This window comes from Mauremys mutica, chromosome 13 (assembly GCF_020497125.1).
Source record: "Mauremys mutica isolate MM-2020 ecotype Southern chromosome 13, ASM2049712v1, whole genome shotgun sequence".
Classification (NCBI taxonomy): Eukaryota; Metazoa; Chordata; order Testudines; family Geoemydidae; genus Mauremys; species Mauremys mutica.
In genome coordinates, this window is record NC_059084.1 from 26466974 (window position 1) to 26488666 (window position 21693).

Here is a 21693-nt window from a genome sequence, read left to right on the forward strand (position 1 = left end):
GACTGTGCTAGAGAGCAGAAATGTCCCCTTCCCCACCCCAATGTCTCCATGCCATTATCCGAAATGATTACCATGTCCCCCCTGCCCTCTTTAATGCAGGCCCCACAGCACTTGATGCGTCTCTGGCTGCTGGCAGGCACTGTCAAAAGACTGCACCAGGTGCCTGATCTGGGCAAAGACGAAAGCCCTGGGATAACCACTCGGCAGAACAATGCCTTGTTTCCCTTTCATCTCCAGATGGGGCTTTTCAAGGTGTGGAAGCAGGGCTGAAAAGCGGCTGCTGAAAAGAACACGGAGATTTACTTAAAGCAATTATGTGACTTGAAAGCAAGTTGCTGGGGGAGGCCGTGGAGGGAAGGTTCATTAAAATGAGAGCTGGGTATCAAAAGCGAGCGAAGCTTTGTGGATCCAGCAGTGCGGGATGGAAACCTTTGAATTTGCCAGCTGTTTTCTTTTGACTCACGCTGTGTCAAAGCTGAATAGATCATTTATTCCCTCCCTCTGGGGGCCCGGTGAAGACTCCCATAAAGCCATTGCTTCCCCCTTGTATCGTCTGGCCAAACCTAGGCTATGCCAGCAAACATCCTTGGCCCAGCATCCCTTGTGCTCACTGTAGCCTACCGTGGAGGTTGGGCTGCTTCGGGTACAAGCCTGGGGTTCAGAGTAGCCCAGCTCCATGGTGGACTGCAGCAGGAAGAACTGAATGGGTAGTGGGCAGCATTACGGCCTGACACTATGGTACAGGCCAGGAGCGGGAGCTCGGAGAGTCCAGCCAGAGGAGTGTGACATATCAGCCCTGGTTGGGATCCCCTGCTGAAAAGCCATCCCCCCTGCTGCCTCACTCTGGGGAGGTGACATCCTGAAGACCTACCTATACAAGGCGGAGGTTGCTCTCTTCAGCCCTTTGGGTCTGTTGGGTTTAGGTTCTCCAGCCATGTTGATATCTGAAATGAATCAAACCCCTGAATTAATGTCAACATATAAAACTCATCTCACACAGCGCTGGCTCTTTGAGTACATGCAGCTGTCTTGTTGACACAGATGCAACCCTCACATCATATGGTTCAATTACCTGCCCATACAGACTCCTAGCAGGGAGCTGTGTATTGTGCTAATAAAACAGTTTTGCTAAGCTTCTGCAGCCTCTGCTAGCACTATGAGACTCCTGCTGGGCTTTGTCCACATGTCCAAAGCAGCCGCTCTCTCCACAAGCCTCTTTCCCTTACCTAAGGCAGCTGGCAAACAATCAGCTGCTAATCAGAGAATCCACTGCATGCATGCTAATCCAGGCACCTAAAGCCCCTTGCAGCTCATACCTTTCTAGGATTGGCTTCCAAGGAGAATTCAGTGCTCTCTTTACGAAACACGCCGAATGTGTAAGCCCCTCGCTGCTGCTGGCTGATAGGTGCAATTTATTTCTCTTCCTCCAAGTATAAAATTAATGCTAAATATAGGACACAAAGGAAAGGTCTGAAGTCCCCTTTGAGGTCTCCTCTGATTGGTCTGTTCTAAAAGCTGCACAGGGTGCAGAAGCATGTCTGCAGTCACCCCAATTGATCTCATAGGCAGGTTTCATTCCAGCGACGGTGAGAATGAAATTTTCTGATCGGCCAAGGAAATCTCTGTCCTGAACCTCCACGCTGAATGAGCGCATTGGACGTGAGAATAGAGAGATATGGCCAATTTCATGATGTCTGCGCAAAGCCTGAGCAAACTAACTCTGGGCACAGACACAAAACTGCACAGAAACAATCCATCAGAGAGGTGACATATTGCACTGTCCTACTTTCCCAGCTTGGGAGTGAGCAATTCTCTTCTGCCTGGCAGAGCTTCCCAGGACGCCCCCAGTTCTTTATGACTTGTGCCCACCAGAACCAGTGTGCTGCCAGCCAGTCCCCTCCTTTGAATCCAGGGAATGCAGCCAGATAGCAGGGTGAGAGGTGCTTTTGATCAATGTGCGCATGCTTGGAGGGGGGAGGGGACGGAGGGAGGGAGCACACACAGGTATGTAGCACTCCCAGGAGAGCGGTGCTAAGTTTGCTGGGCTTGATTCACATTGGGGTTCTACTATTATTATTACAGCTTATCTTTATTACCATCGCTGCTGGGAAACCCCGTCCTGGGCCAGCACCCCATTGTGCTAGGTGCTGTACAAACACAGGTCTGTACCCCAAAGATTTTACAATTTGTGTACAAGACAAGATGGTGGAAGTGAAATTGGCTAAGAGTAGTCTACCCTGAACAATTCCCCTTCTAATTCTCCTTGCCGCTTACACAGTCTATTCTTGTGGCCATTTATTGAATCATCCCTTCGTCATCCTTAGGCCACACTGCCAACAAAACTGCTGCGCTTTTAAGTTCTCTGTGGGTACGTCTACACTGCAAAAAAAAACCCTGTGCCCATGAGTCACAGACTCACATGAGTCACATGAGTGCCCAGGTCAACTGACTCAGGCTCGTGGGGCTTGTCCTATGAGGCTAAAATTAGTAGTGTAGACATTTCTACTCGGGCTGGAGCCTGGGCTCTGAGACTCCTCCCTTGCTGGATTTCAGAGCCTGGGTGGGACCCTCGACACTGCTATTTTTAGCCCTGTAGTGCAAGCCCCAGTCAGTTGACCCAGGCTCTGAGACTTGCTGCTGTTTTGTTTTGCAGTGTAGACGTACCCTGTGTAGCGTATGGTATAGCATAGGTCTCCCAGAGGCTCACAAGGGTACAGCTGAACCTGGAGTCCTCGTCTGTGAATGATGCATAGCTGCCAAATTTTGTGCAGCTTCACACATGCCATTTATGCAAATGACTGAATGGGCTAATTTGGGTATTTGCAAACAATTTACCTATATTCATAAACTTCATCTTATGGTCAACACACCCTGCCCCAAGCAATAACGGGGACAGGATCAGGGCTGGCTCTAGGTTTTTTGCCTCCCCAAGCAAAAGAAAATTTGGCTGCCCCCACCCCAGCCTGGCCTCCCCCCACCTGCACCCCCCTGCCGCCCCAGCCCTGGGCTCTCCCCCCCACCCGCACCCCCTGGCACCCCAGCCTCACACACACCCCGTGCTGCACCAGTCTGGGCACCCCCCTTGCCCCCCATCAGTGCCCCCCCACACCCCCTGCCGCCCCAGCCCTAGCCCTGGGCTCTGCCCCCTCCACCCGCACCCCCTGCCGCCCCAGCCCTGGGCTCTTCTCCCCCTCCCCCACCTGCACCCTCCTTCTGCTCCAGCCCTGGGTCACTGGTGACTTGCTCCCAGGGCAGGTCATTCAACAGGAATTTTGGATGTGCACAGAACACAGACAGGATTGGTTCCCATATGGTTACAGAACTGCGGTAAAGTGGAACAATTTCCAGCTTGTGTGATTGGAGGATATCTGGATGCATATTATACGACTGTCCTCCATAAATGAGGAAAAGTCAAGGTGCTTTTATTATTCTTTTGTTCCACTCTTTGTTTCTATGGGGAATTTGCCAATGCAATATCGCTGTCTTCCTTTTAAACAACAACAAAAAGCAATGGCTGTTAAAAATAGCAATTCCAGTCCTAAAAACCACTGGGAAGCATTTCTTGCTCAATTTTATCCTACTTTTTCTACAGCAAATTACAGTGGATCAGTATATTTGATTTGGGAGAAATGAAGTAACAGCTGCCCAAATTAAGCTTGAGCACTCCTGAATTTTGAGGTGTTCAAATCTGGAAGGCAGGTGCTAGATTTCCTTTCTGAGTATTAGCTAAATCTGGAAAGGAAAAGTCAATTTCTGCTTCCATGGCTCAGAAGTGGAAAGCCTCCTAAGTGCTTGGTACTGTATCTAAAGCTGCCCAGGTCCAGTAGAGCCTCCCCTCCCCTCCCTTACTTTTCATTTTAAATTCTAGTGGGATCCACGTACCTCTCTTGCTAGGCTTCAGATAGAGAAGGGCACTGTCCATTTAGTCCACCCAATTCCTTCTTTGGGGGCTGCAAGGTGAGGTCACACCAGTATCCCTAAGCCAGTCTGGGGATGTCTCCTGAAGGGGATATCTGGGCCAAAGCCTTCTACTCCTTGGGCACACTTGTTCCCCATTCACAGTGCCACCCCGCTCTAGCAGTGAGCTCAAGCTGCAGCATGAGGTTTCAGCTACCATACTCCCTCCCCTCCTTTCCTGTTGGTAGTGGCCAAGGGAATGCTGGGAAATGTAGTTCTTTCCCTGCTCCAGGGCTGGCTCTATAGGCAGGGAGCTAACCAAGGAACTACAGCTCCTGGGGCCCCCTGTTGGTTCTCAGCTCCCAGGCTCGATCCCTGCTAGCGGCCACCCCTGCAAATGGGCTGCCCCAAGCAGCTGCTTGCTTTGCTGGGGTCTAGAGCCGCCCCTGGACAGGATGAGGAGCTGCACAAAACTTGGCAGCTGTGGTACAGCAGGTGGAAGGGTGTGTGGCCGGATGGCTTGGGGAGAGGTGCTGAACGGTGCCTGGAGGCAGCCTTGGAGGTAGCTGAGCAGGTGTGGGAGTCTGCGGGGGTGGCTGAATACTGGGACACCTGCAGCCAGTGGTGGGGTAGCAGTGGGTGCTGGGCGTCTGGGTGCTGAGTGTCGGGGGGTAGCTCAGTGCTGGGTGGGCAAGTCTGCTGGGGGATGGCTGGGAGGTAGCAGAATGAATGAACCCTGGGGCATCTCTGGTGCATGGTGGGTAGCTGCAGATGCTGGGTAAGTTGGAGCTGGGTGTCAGGCTGGCTGTGGGTGCTGGGTTGGCGAGCCAGGGAGGGAGCTGGGTGGGTGGTTGCTGGGGCATTGCGGGTGGGGGTGGGGTGCTTCGGAGTACTGGGCGCGTGGGTGGTGGAGTAGATGGGAATGGCAGAATAGCTGGAGCTGCAGGGGTAGCCATAGGGGTGAACATATGCTGGCTGCCTTCTCAGGAGTGAGTACCGTGGTGCCTGGGGCATGTTTGCTGGAGCTTTGTGATGGGGGAACCAATGCAGCTTGTTGGCAGGGTGAGGTTGCCGAGGGCCATTATTGGGTCCCTTACTTTGTACTGCTGTCTCCTCCCACCCCCTTTTTCCTGGTGGTGATCCAGCAGGGTGAAGAATGGCGAGGAGAAGCAGACAGCTCATATGACTGTAAGGAGCCTTCCCCAGCAAAGCTGGAAGCATGAGGAGCCACTGATCTGTGGGAACATGATGGGACTGGCTGCAACATGCATGAGTGTCACTGGAGCAGCCCAGCTGATGCCAGTGAGGTTTGGCAGGAAACTAAATCTTGAAACATTTTTGTCTTTAGACTAAATTTGTCAGGGCCGAGTTAAATTTCTATTCTTATTTTTTTCCATTATTTATATAGCGCAAAAAGTGTGCTAGGTACTGTACAGACAAATAAGGATACACGGCTCCACCCTGAGGAACTTACTGCCCAAATAAAGAGCTTACAGTAATGCGCAAGTAGCTGACTTTCAAGTTAACTTGTACATAGAATCATTTTCAGGAGCTCCAGGCAAGCTGCAGAGCTAATAAACGCAGAAAAAGCAGTGCCTAGGCTATACTTACAAAATATGGCTGCACAAGAACATATGAGGGTCATGGACAGAACCAAATGCAAAATGGGGTTGTCCGAACATGTAGGCCCTAAATCTGCCCTCCTGAGAACTTGGAGGGTGGGTATTCTGGCTGGTGGGCTCTCATTGGCCAACAGGCTTTCGATGGCATGTGTCCAAACCCTTTGTTTGGTGGCCTTCAGAGTGCTCAGTTTTTCCAGACCTATTGAATCGAAGGCTTGTAATACTTTGCAGCATTGGGTTTAGAGTACCGTGCCAGGCTCATCCACTCAATGAAGCATTTGTCTGACCTTGGGCTAAGGTTATGGAGGTTTGTTTCGTCTTGTGGGGTGGGGAGGCTGATACGAGGGTTGGCTAGTATTGCAGCACCACTGAGCCTACGGCAGGTCGATGTTTCGTTCATGTCAATGGACACATAGTACATTGTGAAATAAATTTAAATGAATGGGCCTGAATTTTCCACTGCCTCGTGCAGTCACTTATCCCTGTGCAAAAGTGGGTGGGAAACACGACTGACTCAGAGTGGACGCATTTTATACCCACTGAAACATGATCTATTGGAGAGGGGCTTGAAAGGTGCCAGGGGGATAAGCAGAATACTGTAGCAGCTCAGACAAGAACGGCAGACACCGAAGCACTGACATTACATGCAGAATATCAGGGCTTTTCAACAGCATTTAATACAACTTCTTTGGTGCTAATTCCCGTTCTTGTCTGAACAATGGCGGCAGGAAAGACCCTGGTCTCCAGGAAGGGGTGCTTCATTCATAGAGTGCCTGCAGTGTTTCCTGCAAAGCCAGGATGGTCATTATTGGAAATGGGCTGGGCTGTTCAGAAAGCAGTGCACCTGGGTGACCCCCTAAGGATGGAGGTGCCGATCTGATCAAATATAACAACAGATCCGAACCTTCAGCTCCCACTCAAACTTGGAGCCTTTTTTGAGGCTTGAAATTGTTTTAATTGGTGCTTCTGGTCTCAGCCAGAAGTAAAAATCCCAAAACGAACTGGGCCAGATCCTGAGCTGATGTAATCAGCATAGCTCTGCTGAAGCTCTGCCGGTTTACCCCAGCTGAGCATCTGGCTCAGTGAGAGTGGCTGTTGTTAAATTAACAATGTTGCCAACTCTCATGCTTTTATCATGAGTCTGGTAATAGTGCTTTTTCTTAGCACATCTTGTGATTAGGTGAGATTCTCAGCGTTCACTGGGAAAAAAAAGAAACGTGTAGCCCTCGTGGCTGCAGAGAAAAGCTTGAAACGTGATCCGAGGGCATCTTCAAAATTCAAAAAAAAAAAGGAAAATAGAGCCCCCAAGTTTTCGTCGTTGTTTCTGTTTTACAATCTCATGATTTGTAAGCCAATCTCGTGATTCTGGGGGCTTGACCTGTGGTTTTTGAACACTTGAGGTTGGCAGTACTGGAAACCTGCCAAGAATGATTGCTCTTGCTTTGACTTCCAGGCCCATTTCTATGTCTCATATCGGCCTGAGTGTAAGTTTGGAGAACCAAAGATCTGATTTCTTTGAGGTGCTGTTTCACTTTCGTAGGTGAATTGAGATGGTCCTGAACCTCAACCCACCCCAAATTTGCCCCCCACCACTGAAAAATAAAATATTACACACCCTTTGACGAGGCGGCACTCAGACAATTCCCAGTCAATGCTCCTCCCCCTGAGCATGGCTCAGTGTATTGTGACAGGAGAAGATCAGGGGGAAGTGAGAGGGGCCACTCATAGAAAAAGAGGACAAGGGGCAGGGAAGGGGACGGTGGCTGGACATGGCAACCAAGGCAAGCTAAGTGGTGCTGGTGGTGGGCACAGGTCACCTGTCCTCTGCCGTCCCTCACCCTATTGTCAGTTTCTCTCTGTCTATGGAGGTCTAGGAATGGGCATGGATGGCACAAGGAGGTGGCTGAATTTCATTGGCAATTAGCCCTTCCCAGCTGTGTCTGTGGGGATAGCTGTGCCAGATGAGGCGTTCACCCCGGCGAGAAAGCAGGTGATGATGGCATTGCTGCTCTCTGCCAGAGGCAGGAGGCTATATCCTCTGCCTGGGGCTCTACAGACGTCTGCCCGTGGAAAGGGAAAGCCGGGAGAGGCTCTTAATTAATATCTGCCAGGTGCCTTCCCTGTCTAGCCCTGTTCACCTGTTGGGGAGAGGCTTTGGGGGCTATTTGAGCAGCTGCAACCTCCCCTTTTTGGAAGCCCCCTTTGGGGGCTATTTAAGCAGCTGCCAGGCAGGGACTCTGGCCCACTGTCCTATGGGACTACACTTCCTTTTCTACATGGCCTGCTGTGTGTGAATTTGCAGGATTCCCACGGTCCCCCGATAAGGAAGGGGAGTGAGCTGGAGTCTGGAGAACTGTCAGCTGAGTTCTGGTTGCAGAAAGCTTGTTAGTGGGGATGAGGTAAGAGGGAGACAGTTTTCAATTCCTAGGTGGAGCATGCAGTGCTGCCAGCTATAACAATCATCCTTTCAGTTGCAGGCTGATCTTATCCACGGGGAAGTCGCTGAGTGAGAAGAGTAACTCGAGAACCCCGGAATGTCCCAATTTGTGAGTCGCTCCTCTGCTCTGACCTCCCTGCAGGAAGCATGGCTGGGCAACTTTTGCCTATTCGTAGTAAATTCTATGTAACGGTTGCTTCCGATGCATGCATGACCTCCCTCTCCCAACAAGGTCTTGTCCATGCAACTGTGAGTTCTGGTGACCATCGGGGTGACATCTGGAATGGGAGTAAGTGACACTGCAGCTGCATTTCACCTTTGACCTTCGATTCTGCTTCTGCTTTGAAGGGAAGACACAGGAAAAGCAGTTTCCATTGCAGGCCAAAATCTACCTGCTTGAACAAACTCAAGATGGACTTTCACTGGGTAAATAACAATGCAGCCTCTTTAAAACTTATCCAGCATTCTAGTTCTTATTTCAGATTGTCATACTCAAATCAGAGCAAGGTGGGGATGGCTTTCAAATTTCTTATACTAGGTGTCTAGCACTGCTGGTGCCCTCAGCACAACCCACGCTTGCTGGAGGCTCAGAAATGCCAGTTTTTTTATTAAAAATGCTGTCTGCAGCGCCAATTCTCAGTTTGTACCTGGTGACAAGAGCTCCTCAGCATGTGGCATTTCAGAGCAATGTGCAAAATAAGGATGCAGCTGGGGACAGTTTGTCTCAGGCAACTGGTAATAGGCTAGAGTAAAGCTTGTCAGTGTGGGGGAGACAGAACTTTCTCTGGGGATAGTTCAAGACTGCGGAATGAACTCCTGCTAGAATTAGGGACCATCACAAACCTCACCACTTTCCTTTCCAAGGCCAGGTGTATTTCTTTGACCTTGCCTTCTGTCACATAAACACACAGCAACAGGTATATTTATTTTTTTTAAAAGCAACTACCAGAACAAGACACTCCTCTGCACATGCTTCTCCCTCCGGGGAGAGGACGAGAGAACAAACAACCTGTGACAGATGTGTAGTCACTTTTCTTGATGAACGGCTGGAAGGCGCTCAGAGGCTATGGTGACAAGCTTGTATAGGGACTTATATAGAAAAGAATAGAAGAATAAAGACTTTAACATCTGTTTGTCGCTGGCAGAAGCACTACTCTAGACCAGCTGCTGGCATTTCAATCAATTGGTCAGAGCAGGTCAGCATAACTTGGTGATTAAAACACAAGTGGCTGCTAGGGCCTTTACTACACTAGGGCTCCCATGGCTGCTACGGCACCATCAGTAAAGCTACATCAGGCAGGTCTCCAGTAGAAGTTTTTAAAGAAAAAATTGACACCCGGACGAGGAAACATGGTCCAATGGGCAGGGCCTGGGACTCAGGAGAACGAGTTTCTATTCCTGGCTCTGCTGCTTCTCAAATGGCAAGACAGGATAGCCAAGGCCAGATTAATGAGCCAGGAGACAGCTTTGGAAGAGTCTTGGTGTAAATCTGAAATGTCACCAGCAAATGATCGAAGTGGCAACTGATTTACAATGTGGTCCCTCGCTTGTGACTGCTGTCCAGTCACATTATGCATTGTCTCTCCTCTTCCAGAGGTGTAGGAGATGACAGCACTTGCCATGTTATGTTCTGAAATGGTTCAGTACGGGCCATTGCTTCTGGCATAGGTTGAAACCTGGAAGTTATTTTGAGGGGTCAGCAATTAGGTGTTTGTTTGGGATATTAGCATTATCCCAGAATCCTTTCCAGTGCGCTTTGGGATTGAAGAGGACTCTTTAAGAGCTTTAGCCTCATCCCAAGAAGGCTTGGGGGATTTCAGCTGTGTCTTTGGAAAGTTCTGGAGGTGCTCATGAAGTGGTAAATCCAGGTCAGCCATGGTTCCATTGTACTCACAGGCTGTGTGTGTGTTTATCTCCAGATTTTGGGTGGGGGTATATGTGCCAGAATGGGCAACCATTGGATGGGTGTTCATTTATATGTTCCAGGTGTAATACTCATCGCAGCATTGAGCTACTTGTCCAGAAAATTGGTATGTGAACTGCCTGCTCAGACTGGTGTGCAATATTTAGCGAGCAGGTACACCAGCCAAGAGTTGCTATTTGAAGTGTGTGTGCATTGGCAGCCCATGTGCTTGTGAGATTTTGGACAAGGGTAGTCCTTGCTTGTACTTTTTCACATCTTTTCCAGATGAACTTTAGAAGTCAGACTTCTATCCAAGGTTACACTCAAGTACTTCAAACAAGGCTCATTTCAGACTGTTGACTGAGAAAGGAGACATGAAGTGGTTCCTTGACGGCTTTGTTGTTTCGGTGAAAGGCTATTAGCAAGGTTTCGGAGGCACTGGGATGGAGTTTCCAGTACTGAGGTTGGTGGAGAGGATGTTGCTGCTGGTGGTAAGGTCTTTGCCTTGTGGCACAACAGGAACGCCATTGGCACAGATGAATTTATGCCAAGTTTTATCAGGTAAGTTGCTAATGTAGATGTCAAATAGTGAAGGATCCAGCACAGATTCTTGAAGTAGACTATCACAGAGGGTGCATGCTTTGCTGATATACCCACTGAACAGGAAATCGTATCTATGGTGGTTCAACATAGTGGCCAGGAGTCATATAGTGCTATGGCATCTGATAGCCTTTGATTCCTAGAGCGATAGCCCATATCTCCATACCATGTCGTATGCAGTGGAGAAATCTATCAGCACTGGTCCAGTTTTTAGATTCCACCTGAAGCCAGCCTCAGTGTGACCAGTAATGGCGAGAACCTAGTCGCAGAAACTTCGTCCCAGTCTGAAACCAGCCTATTGCTTTGGCAGGATGACCTCAAACATAGGGGTGAGAAGGCCAGTGAAACCCTATCCATTAACTGGTGAGTTGTGGAGAGGAGTGATATTGGGCCACAGCTGGTTTCCCATGTTTGTGATGTCAGTGACTATCACCTCACACCAGTATTTTGGGATCTTTTCTGTCAAATATATGGCAGTGAATACATCTGCCAACTATCCTCTTCTCTTTGCTTCCAAATTCTTGAGGAATTTGGGATATATCATCCTTGCCAGAAGCGTTCCCATTTTTAGTGGTGATGTGGGCCTTGATTATTTCTTCTCTAGAGTCTGGGGCTGAGGGTGAAGTGCCGAGGCTTTGTCAGACATTAGAAAGTGCTCTCTCTGAACCTTCTGTCTAGTCAGTTTGTCAGTTCTGGTCGTTGAATTCCAGAGAAGGTGTGAGGTGACTGCATTAGCCGTCATTTTCGATTGATGGTATTTTGCTGGGTCAGCAACTCCAAGCACATGGAGGAGTGCCCAAGCTTTGCGACTGCAATGAGTGAAGTCAAGACCCTCCACTGTCTCATTCCATCTTCTCAGGCGCACAGAGTTCAACGGTTCTATTAGTGCTTTTGCTGCATCTGGATCACTGCTCTTCTCACACTTTTTAAAGAGTGCCTCTGTCTCTGGCAGCCAGCAAGGAGTACAGACCTCGCCATAGCCACGAGGAATGTGTTTCACAGCAGCTTTGATAAGAAGGTGAATGAGGTCATAATATTCTAGGAAAAACTAGATATGCTGCATCCTGTCCTTAACTGCTGTGGTACATGCAACCAGGGCTTTGGAGTTGTGCTCTGGCTCCGCTCCAGCTCCAGGCAAAAACCTGCAGCTTCACTGCTCCGGAGCTGCTCCACACTCCAGCTCTGGGCTCTGCTCCAAAGCCCTGCATGCAACCCAGTTTGCTTTGCAGAAATTCTAGCACCATTTCAGCATTGATTCAATCAGCAGAACTCCACAGCTGACCTGCATAATGGTGGAGTGGTGTTGGCTGCAAGGAAAGTTTCCAAGCACTGTTTGTAAAGCTTGCAGGAGGACATCAATATTGTCCTTCATCAAAAAACAGAGGGCTGGGTTTTGTTTAGTGACTGAGTGAAAATTCCCTACTTGTTTAGGGTTGTAAAGAAGGTAGACATCTACAAGTGAGGCCCAGTTTGTGAGTTGCTCACCAGCTGTATCATTTCTGCTATAGCCCCATTGCGAGTGGTGGGTATTAAAGTCACCAGGGTACACAGGTGGGTGGGGAAAAGGTGGTGATGTGGGCTCCTGCCATTCAAGATTTGGAGATTTGTGGATGTTTGTTATGGTCAGTCGGTTCTCTGATTCTTATTGCAGCAATAGAGTTTCCCCTGGTCTTGGATTCCTCCAGGACTGCAACATTTTTAAGACCACGGCTGATGGACGTGGCAAGGCTGTACTTTGCGCTGTTCATAGTGGCAATGAGTTCATAGCCATACATTTAGTATCTTGCAGCTTGCTCAGACTCCACAGCATGAGTTTCTTGTAGAGCAGCAACATCAATGTTAGTCACCTAAGAACTCATCAAAGATAGTCAGCCTTAGTATGCGACAGATCATCCACATTAAGTTGATCTACACATAGAGCTGATACTGCAGTTCCTCAAGGCTGCTTCAGACAAGGAATCTTAACAAATGTCACAGGACAAGACAACAGCCTTCATGTGGGGCTCTGTTGCATGTTACTGGCTAACATAATGCATTTTGCTGACCTCCTGGTATGATTGTCTCTGCCACTGATCTCCTGTATTACCTTGGGTGAGTCACTTTACTGACCTGTATCCGTGTTTCCCATCCCACCCTTTCTCAGTTTAGTTTCCGAGCAGTTCAGGACAGCTCACTCGATGTATGTGGAGTGCCTAGCACAACAGAGCCCTGATCTTAGTTTGGGCCTCTAGGTGTGACCAGAATATAAATAATAACAACAAGGCCTTTTGCTTCTATGACTTATAAACTCTATTTCCCACCCACTGTGATAAATAAAATAAAATAAATACAGATAGATTCTAAATGACACACACACGGATTGAGAACAATCTATTTTTCTCCAGGCAAACTCCCTGACAGATGTAGAATGAATTGCATATGCTATGCAGAAGTTATTTAACATCAGCTACAGTAGAGGAATGTATTAAAGAAAGACATGTGATTGTTCATGGGCCTGTGCTTTCAGGTCTCCCCTCTAACAGCTTCTGCAACTGCAGCTCATGACACGAGTTTGTGCCTTGACTACAAGGAGTAGAAAGAGGACATGAGGACTCCTTACCCAGCGTCTGCCCAGCAAGTATTCGTCCGTTCTCCCCCAGGACAGCGGCCCGTGCATGCCTCTCGTTCGAGTACTGTACGAACGCATAGCCCTTGTGAACGGAGCAGCCCACCACTCTGCCATACTTGGAGAAAATGGTCTCCACATCTGATTTCTTGACGACGGCTGTGTTGAGATTCCCAATGAAGACTCTGGAGTTGATGGACTTGGGGTCGTTCTTGTTTGTGATGTTGCTTGTCTGCACCTTCAATGACATCTTGAACACCTGGGAAAACAAGTCTGGAGAGTCAGGAAGGGTGTGACATGCTAGAGGGAACAGCATGAATGTAATAAAAATGGCGGGCAGAGAGAGAAGAAGTTTGGGATTACAACCCTTCGTCACACTGCAAACCAATAAACAACCCCATCACTTCATGCAGCAGTTTGTGGGGACTGCAGGTGCCCCCAGACCCATGGCTGGAATAACAGCTGCAGAAGGAAGAGGCTACACTGCAGTTCTGCACCCCGGAATTGCATTTGAGGGGTTTGCATGTGACAACCCCACCACCTGGTTCCACCCATGTAAACTTTGATTACTCCAGTTCCCTGTGGGTGGAGTAGATTGTCCCTATGCCACTCCTTTCACCCAGTTCTGGTCCTTCTCATTCAATGGAAACTTCAGCCTATTGTCTGCAGTGCATATTTTGCTGAGCTGCTGTAGAACTACACTATTCAGCAGGATGCTTTTGTCTGCCACTTAGACTGTACCTGAACATGCATAGTAGTACTGTAAGCTATTCTCAATATGCAATGCGGTGCCTGCCTTGGAACACCATTGGGCATGTAAGATTCACATTTCCCACTATCTCTCCTGACTTGTACATTATTCACTCCCCCAGATCAATCTGAACAGCTTTGTACTTTGCATTAGAAAGCCAAACAGAGCAGGCAGCCAGACTTTAACTTTCATTTTCTTTTCTACAACACAAAGTCAACATAACCAGTGCCAGCTCAGCGCTGAGCTGGTGTCACTAAAACCAATACCAGGGTTTGGCTCATTTTTCCTCCAGTGCCCTACAGCCTCCGCCTTCCCTGGTGAATCCTGCTCCAGGCTGGTGCAGAGATGTGGTGAAGCCAATCCCACATCTTCTGTTGGCTGTGTGTCTGCAAGTGTTTACAGAAGTCTGAAGTAGACTCTGAGTGCATCCGAGAAAGCACTGAACGCCCGCAGCTCTCACTGGAGTTGACCGAGTTCTGGTTACTCAACGCTTCTCAGGATCAGGGACTAAAAATCAGTCACCAGGGCCTGTGCCAGGAATATTTCAATTTGCTCCAGAGTGAGATTGCTTTGTGTGTAAGATCCTGCAAGCATCATTTCCTAGACTAAAGGTTTGATACTAGTTATCAGAGCTACAAGCTATAATCTGGGCATTTTAGATAAAACGTATCCGTCATCTGACTCACTTTCTTTCATCTATAAAGACTGTACAGGGACATCAAGAGGTTTTTCTGGCTTCTGGTAACCACGGGAACAGGGTTTGTGATGTTGTGAATACCCCCCCAGGAAGTCTGTGTGTGTCCCGATTTAGTTTTTCTGCACTTTACTTTGCATGTTTGATGGTTTATAAATTATTTAAAATAAAAATAACAATAATTAAAAATAATGAAAGATCTCCTTGCAGGATTCTGTTCCCCTGCACTCTGAGTCTGATTTCAAATTACTTAAAGAAAAAGTCACTGCAGCTTTTCCACAACTAGCTCAAAATGAAACTCCAAGGGTTGGTTTCTGAGTGCTCTCAAATGGATGCTCTGGGGAGGAGGGGGCTGTGACCTCGCCCTCTCATGCACCTATGGAGGGGCCACTTATTTAGGTCCCTACATGTGGATTTTTGGAGGCAAACGTTAAGCTGTCCACAGGGGCGGCTCTAGAAATCAGGCTGCCCCAAGCAGCGCAGTGCGCTGCGCCGCCCTTCCCCGGTCCTGCGGCGGGTCCCCTCTTCCCGCGGCTCCGGTTGACCTGCCGCAGTCATGCCTGCGGGAGCTCAACCGGAGCCGCGGGACGTGGGGCCCCGCCGCAGTCATGCCTGCGGGAGGTCCAGCCGAGCCGCAGGACGAGCGCCCCCTCCGCAGTCATGCCTGCGGCAGGTCCACTCGTCCCGGGGCTCCGGTGGACCTCCCGCAGGCATGACTGCGGCAGGTCCGCCAGCCCAGCCTCCCGCCCTCCCCGGCGGCAGGGGACGCCCCCTACATTTTGCCGCCCTAGGCACCAGCTTGTTTTGCTGGTGCCTAGAGCCGCCCCTGGCTGTCCATTCTCCTTTGGCATAATTCCTTTCTGTCATGCGATCCCTGCCCTGAGTCCTCACGTGCTGAACAGAGTGAAGTTAAGTGCTCCACTCTGGGATCCTGTAGCTGGAATGATACACAGGCATTCCATACCACAGCTGGAATCGCTCAGCAGTGCAGATTATGAGATGTGACCACATACTCACTGTGTGCTGAAATCCCCTTGGATTCTCCTAATTGACTCAGCTACCGGAGGTACTTGTAATGCCCAGGTGAGTCCTGCCAGTCACACAGACTATCCAATGCAGGTTTTGCACAGTATTTAAATGTCTCTGGAGGCACAACTAGGACTAGATTGTGTCATCTAGGCACAGACCTGAACGGAGGGTGTGAAACCTGCTCTCCATGGCATTCCCAGCCAGCTCTGTGGCTGATGTGAAGGGGAGGGAACAGGGTAGTGGACCCTCCTCCTTCCCCACCGATTTGCAGTGAAGTGAGTCTGCACGCCCCAAAGTGGAGAGACTCTGCTTGTTACAAGCCCTTGTGTGAGACGTGTGCAACAGACAGGAGCCGCCTCTCTCCACAAGGGTCAGTCTTAACCTGACCCAAAGGAGTCAGACACCTCTGCACAATGTATTAAATGTCGACCAGTGAGTTCAGTTGCTTCTCATAGCACAGGGGCCAGTCTTTTTCCCTTCCTGAATCCTGTGAATGAAAACTATCTGAATCCCGATTCCTAGCCAGGTGAAATATAAGAGTTAGCTAGTAATCCAGTTGTGCATATATTATTTGGGTAAAGCACACACCAGTATCGCACCAGGCATTCTCCACACCGTGACAGTTCCTTCACTGCTTGTTCACGTTCTTGTAAGGAGCTCAGATACCAAAATGATGATCATGGTATAAAGACAAAAATAGATAGACAGAAAGCATGGTGTATATGGGGATGAATAGACAGACAGCAATGTGTATACGGGGAAAGATAGATTTTTACATTTATCCATATTTTTTGCATCATAAAGAGACCCCCCCCCAGCAGATATAAGTAGCTGCCTGGGAAAAAATACAGGAACTGAACATATTTGCACACTCTCGTAATACATCCCAGCGACTTGGCTGACAGGGCAGTCTGCTTGGAAGCCAAAACTACTGGTTGTAGTAAATAATTTGTGAATTCAAAGGGCAGATGGTAGAACAGGGATCGGCAACCTTTGGCATGCGGCCTGCCAGGGTAAGCATACTGGCGGGCCGGGCCAGTTTGTTTATCTGCCGCATCCGCAGGTTCGGCCGATCGCGGCTCCCACTGGCCGCGGTTCGCCACTCCAGGCCAATGGGGGCGGCAGGAAGCGGCAGCCAGCACATCCCTCGGCCCTCGCTGCTTGCCAAAGGTTGCCGATCCCTGTGGTAGAATTTAGACTATAATGGGGTTATCAGTTTATTTTGGTTTCCCATCCCGTCAGTCCTGGCCCCTTTGAAATTTGATTTGGTTTGGATTTCACTGAACACAAACTGCAACCCCGTCAAAAATGCCTGGCGTCAGCTGAATTCATAACAAGTTTTGCATGATTTTGAAATCACAGCTCAGCCCCTTGTCGCTCTGGCCCCAAATCAGCAGGGTGCTTAAGCATCTGAGTAGGGAAAGTTAGGCATGTGCTTAAATTCATGCTGAATCAAGATTGATGCCCTGGGTCTGGGTTTGCCTTATGAAGCTTTGGCTGAGTTTGTAATGAGACCTGGGATGTTTGGCTTGCTTTGGGGGTTTGTAATATATATTTTGCAAAGTTCTACTCTGAATTTTCTTGAGGCTGGAAACAAGAAGTCCCTGTGATGAGCCCAGTTAGCTAACTACCCTCACACAGAGGCCATGGGCTGGGGCTGCCTGATTGTCTGCAATGCTCTTTTTGGTTTGGGGTGAACATGTCATTGATTCATCTGTTGCTTCCCCAGCACATCTGCATCGGGTGCCATGTCCTCATTACAATCTCTGTCTCAGATATTCTTGAATTTCAGCATCTGATATGTTTCCATTTTGTCTTGTCAGCCTTATTCCTGTGACACCCTGTATGGAGCAGAGCCATTTCTCACTCCAGGAGCTTCTCTTTTCATCTGGCTCTGAGCTGATTGATTGCAAATCCCTCCTGGTCACTTGTAAAAAGCCCCAGTGAATTTGTTGGTGTTCACTCAGTTTCTGGTGAATTATAGTTCACACCACAAAACAACAGCTTTCTTCTTGCAGGTTCAGACAAGTAGCAATCTCAGCTACATAACAACGTGCAGCATGGAATAAAAACAATACCATAATGTTGCTTCACTGGCTAATGGGTTTTGGTCACCAAGGGTGAAATTCACCCCTCTGCAAAGGGTAGCATGAGGCCTAGGCACCACGTACTTCTCACATAAGATCTAGTTTGGGGAGCTAAGTGTGAACAGGCCTTGTGTGATGCTCCGCACGAGGGTGAATTTCATTCTAAAGGAACAGCTATTGATGCATTTCCCTGCCATTAGGCTACCTGTGAGTGAGGGTTTGTGGAAAGCAGTTACCATATTCTACTGCTGTTCAGTGGCCCACCTGGAAGGAGTTGGTGACTGAAGTTTGTTTCCCAGTGTTAACATCAGTTATCACCGCCTGCCTCGCAGTGCCAGTCTCCTCAGAGAGACCAAGAGTTCAATGTGCCATGGACCCCTGAAATCCTCTCCCAGCCCAAGAGTTGGTCCCTCCACAGCAGGACTCAGGCAGGTTGGGAAGGATGGAGTCGGGATGAGATTATACGGCAGCTGTCTGTGCTGTTCCTGCCCTGAGGGCTCCAGTCTCCAGCAATGTCAGTTTTACACCCTGCAGAGTTTTGCCAACACTAAATACATTTAGAAAAAATGGTCTTAAAAACGGAAAGCCAGTTCCCAACAAGCACAGAGCAAGCAGACCCTCTGTACATCATCACGCTCCGTGGCATAGAGTGGGGATCGTGTCTCCCCGGGTTGCAGGGTTCAGAGGCTGTCTGTGAGGGAGAGGACTCTGCCCCAGGCATGGGAGAACTGCTGCCGGCTATACTGTGCTTACCAGGATTCTAGTCTAGCACTTAGGGTTTCAGTGAGATGCTCTGGTGGGGAATCTAGTTCAATATTGAAATCCATTTTTATTCATAAATCAAAGCTTTACAAATAATATAGAAAAGCTTTTACCTGCTGGTACTTAATGAAAGTTCTAGGGCCCATTTGTAAAGTGATGTCAATCCAGCTCCTGCCATTACGGCTGTATCTTTAATGCACGGTGAGCACCTTTTAAAAATGTTTATATCGCGCAAAACAAATAAAAGTCAGTGCTTGCACCCAGGGTTTTGCACTTGCAATCAGCCAGGAGCTCAGTTTTGTGGCTGCAGATGATGACATTTAGGTGTCAAACTCCCTGTTCTGCTGCCTCAGGCAGTCTGATGTCTCTCTAGTCCTGCTTTTACATTTCAGTGGCAGAGCTTGTGAATTCAATTTCCCTAAATGCCTAGCACGGAAACTAGCCGAGTTGTCGATGAACAGCAGGTGTCACTGTTACCTTGGGAACAGACAGGCTGTCAGCCACTCAGTGACTTGGCTATTAACTAACTCCAATCCATTTTCCATAACTCTAAGCCATGCTGCTCCGATTTCCTTGCCTGTGGTATTCCAGAGACAGCAGCTGAGAAAAGGACTCATCTCTCAAAACAAGGGGGAAGGCTGAATTGACAGCTCTGTGAAATTAAATCTCTAGCCCTGCTCTATCCGCCTGACATCATGCCTGTTGCGGGTGGTTGCCGAGCACATACAAAGATGACAGCAGTCCAGTGATAGCCTGATTTTTCTCTCCCTCTTTCCAGAAGCAGGTTTGATTTTGGGGAACATATTACTGCAGGTTTCATACATATTGTATGCTACTTCCATGGGAAAAGCCAGCTCAGAGAGATGGAACATGAAATCTCTGTCTCAGAATTTCACTTTAGAGTACGGGGGAGAGGAAATGTACCCTTGCTGCGTATGCCAGACTGGTGACCTTACACGGACATAGCCCCTTTCCTCCCAAAGCACTTTCCAAACCAAACGCGCTGCTACAAACGAGACATCAACCTCCGCTGAAATGCAGCTGCCTCTGCCAAAATGCAGCGCCTGCTTAGCAGAACACTCCTGACCCAGCCCTTTAATTTTAAAAGCACAAAGGAAGAGACAGTCCAGTCCTTTCATCATTTAAAACTGTATTATACCAGTGCTTGGAAATATGGCATAGGGAACAATCCTTTACTGGGTGCAGTGGGAGGCACTTGGTGGCTTAATACATCATTTCCTCCTTTACCCTCTTTGATTTTATTAACCCAACACTAAGATTGGAAACACTATACCTGCTAGATTCCACCCTTAACAAGCTGGACATGGTTTGGGTTTGCTATGATTACATTTCTCTTTTCACTCCTGGAGCTTAAAATAGCCAAAGGTTTGTTTTCTTTAAGAACATAAGAGTGGCCATACTGGGTCTGACCAAAGGTCCGTCTAGCCCAGAATCCTGTCTTCCAACAGTGGCCAATGCCAGGTGCCCCAGAGGGAATGAACAGAACAAGTAATCATCAAATGATCCATCCCCTGTCACCCATTCCCAGCTTCTGGCAAACAGAGGCTAGGGACACCATCCCTGGCTATCCTGGCTAATGGCCATGGACCTATCCTCCATGAACGTATCTAGTTCTTTTTTGAACCCCATTATAGTCTTGGTCTTCACAACATCCACTGGCAAAGAGTTCCACAGGTTGACTGTGCATTGTGTGAAGAAATACTTCCTTTTGTTTGTTTAAACCTGCTGCCTATTAATTTAATTTGGTGCCCCCTACTTCTTGTGTTATGATAAGGAGTAAATAACACTTCCTTATTTACTTTCTCCACACAAGTCATGATTTTATAGACCTCTATCATATCCCCCCTTAGTCATCTCTTTTCCAAGCTGAAAAGTCCCAGTCTTATTAATCTCTCCTCATATGGAAACTGTTCCATACCCCTAATCATTTTTGTTGCCCTTTTCTGAACCGTTTCCAATTCCAATATATCTTTTCTGAGACGGGGCGACCACAACTGCATGCATATTTAAAATGTGGACATACCATGAGTTTATATAGAGGCAATATGGTACCGGTATTTTCTGTCTCATTATCTATCCCTTTGCTATGATTCCCAACACTGGAGAGAGGGACAAGCTTTTGAGCTTACACAGAAGTGTCAAAGTTCTCACAGTGCTTTACTCAGGTCCATCATTATCAGCACAGCAGACTTGGGGAAACTGTGAAATAGAGACGTTAAGGGCCAAACTTTTCAAGTGCTCACCAATTCTGGGGGCCCAGTTTGAGATATCTAGGGCCTGCTTTTCAGAAAGTGCTGAGCAGCCACTGAGACCCCTTTGGAAAATTTGGGTCCTCAGGCCTTGTCCTACTTCTGCTGCCTTCCAAATCGAATGCTTGGGGTCCTGGAATACATCCCATTGTCTTTACTCTTTGCATACTCCAGGCTTAGAGTCTGATTCTGATTTCACTTAAACCAGCACGAAACTGGAGTCAATGGAGTTACTCTTGATTTACCCAATGTGCGTGAGAGGAAAACCAGTCCTGAGGGTGAAGAGTTTGAATTCACTTAGTTCTCGACTATCGGCTGGCGCCCTGCCTGTGAACGGTAGGTTTTAGCTCCTCTGCCCTAAGCAAAGCAGGGCTTGGTTATTAGCCATCATCTAGGATTCCTGGAGAAGTGAAGGGAAGATGCTGATACTTCTCTCAGTGATTCGGACTAGTTAGTCGATCAGCCTTTTTTTGCCTCTGGCCTCCGATAAAAGGTCCTGCCTTAGGAAAATGCCTTTGGCAACTGCAGGGAGAGAAAGAGTTTTCCCCACACACCAGAAATCCCAAGGAGCGGGACTGCTGATCAATAGGACTTCCTCTGCTAGGGACTGGGGAGCACAAAGGGCCACAGGGACTAGCACATGATGAACTGTGACCTTCACCGTGTCCCATGCATGTGCTCAGGCACTCTCCACGGAAAGAGGGAGGTTACTGTCTTAATACAGCTGCAGCTCCAGTATGAATGGCTTTTCTCCCTCTGTCACATTCTTTATCCCAGGAAAGCAAGCTTGCCTTGCTTCAGGATGTTCCTTACTGCTTGGCAGCTGCTGAGTGAGTTGGAGGGGTGGGTGGGGGTGGTCTCAGCCTACAGATAGCCTACACCAGCATTACCTAGGAAGATAGGAACAGCCAGACTGGATCAGATCAATGATCCAGCCAGACAAGGTTTCTGTCTCTGACAGTGGCCAGCACCTGATGTTTCATAGGCTTGGTCTACATTACAGACTTATGTCGGTGTAACTATGTCACACAAAATC

General features: G+C 48.5%; 1 protein-coding gene across 4 annotated transcripts in view; it reads right to left on the reverse strand.

The window, feature by feature from the left end:
- RALY (RALY heterogeneous nuclear ribonucleoprotein) overlaps positions 1 to 21693 on the reverse strand; it is a 222734-nt gene that overhangs the window by 31638 nt on the left and 169403 nt on the right. For all 4 annotated transcript variants that reach the window (XM_044984561.1, XM_044984560.1, XM_044984559.1 and 1 more), the window contains 2 exons: positions 13059 to 13323; positions 872 to 944 (listed from right to left, as the gene is read on the reverse strand). In XM_044984561.1, the coding sequence (XP_044840496.1) occupies positions 872 to 944; positions 13059 to 13314 (329 nt within the window). In that variant the 5' untranslated portion in view covers positions 13315 to 13323. The remainder of the gene's footprint in view (positions 1 to 871; positions 945 to 13058; positions 13324 to 21693) is intronic.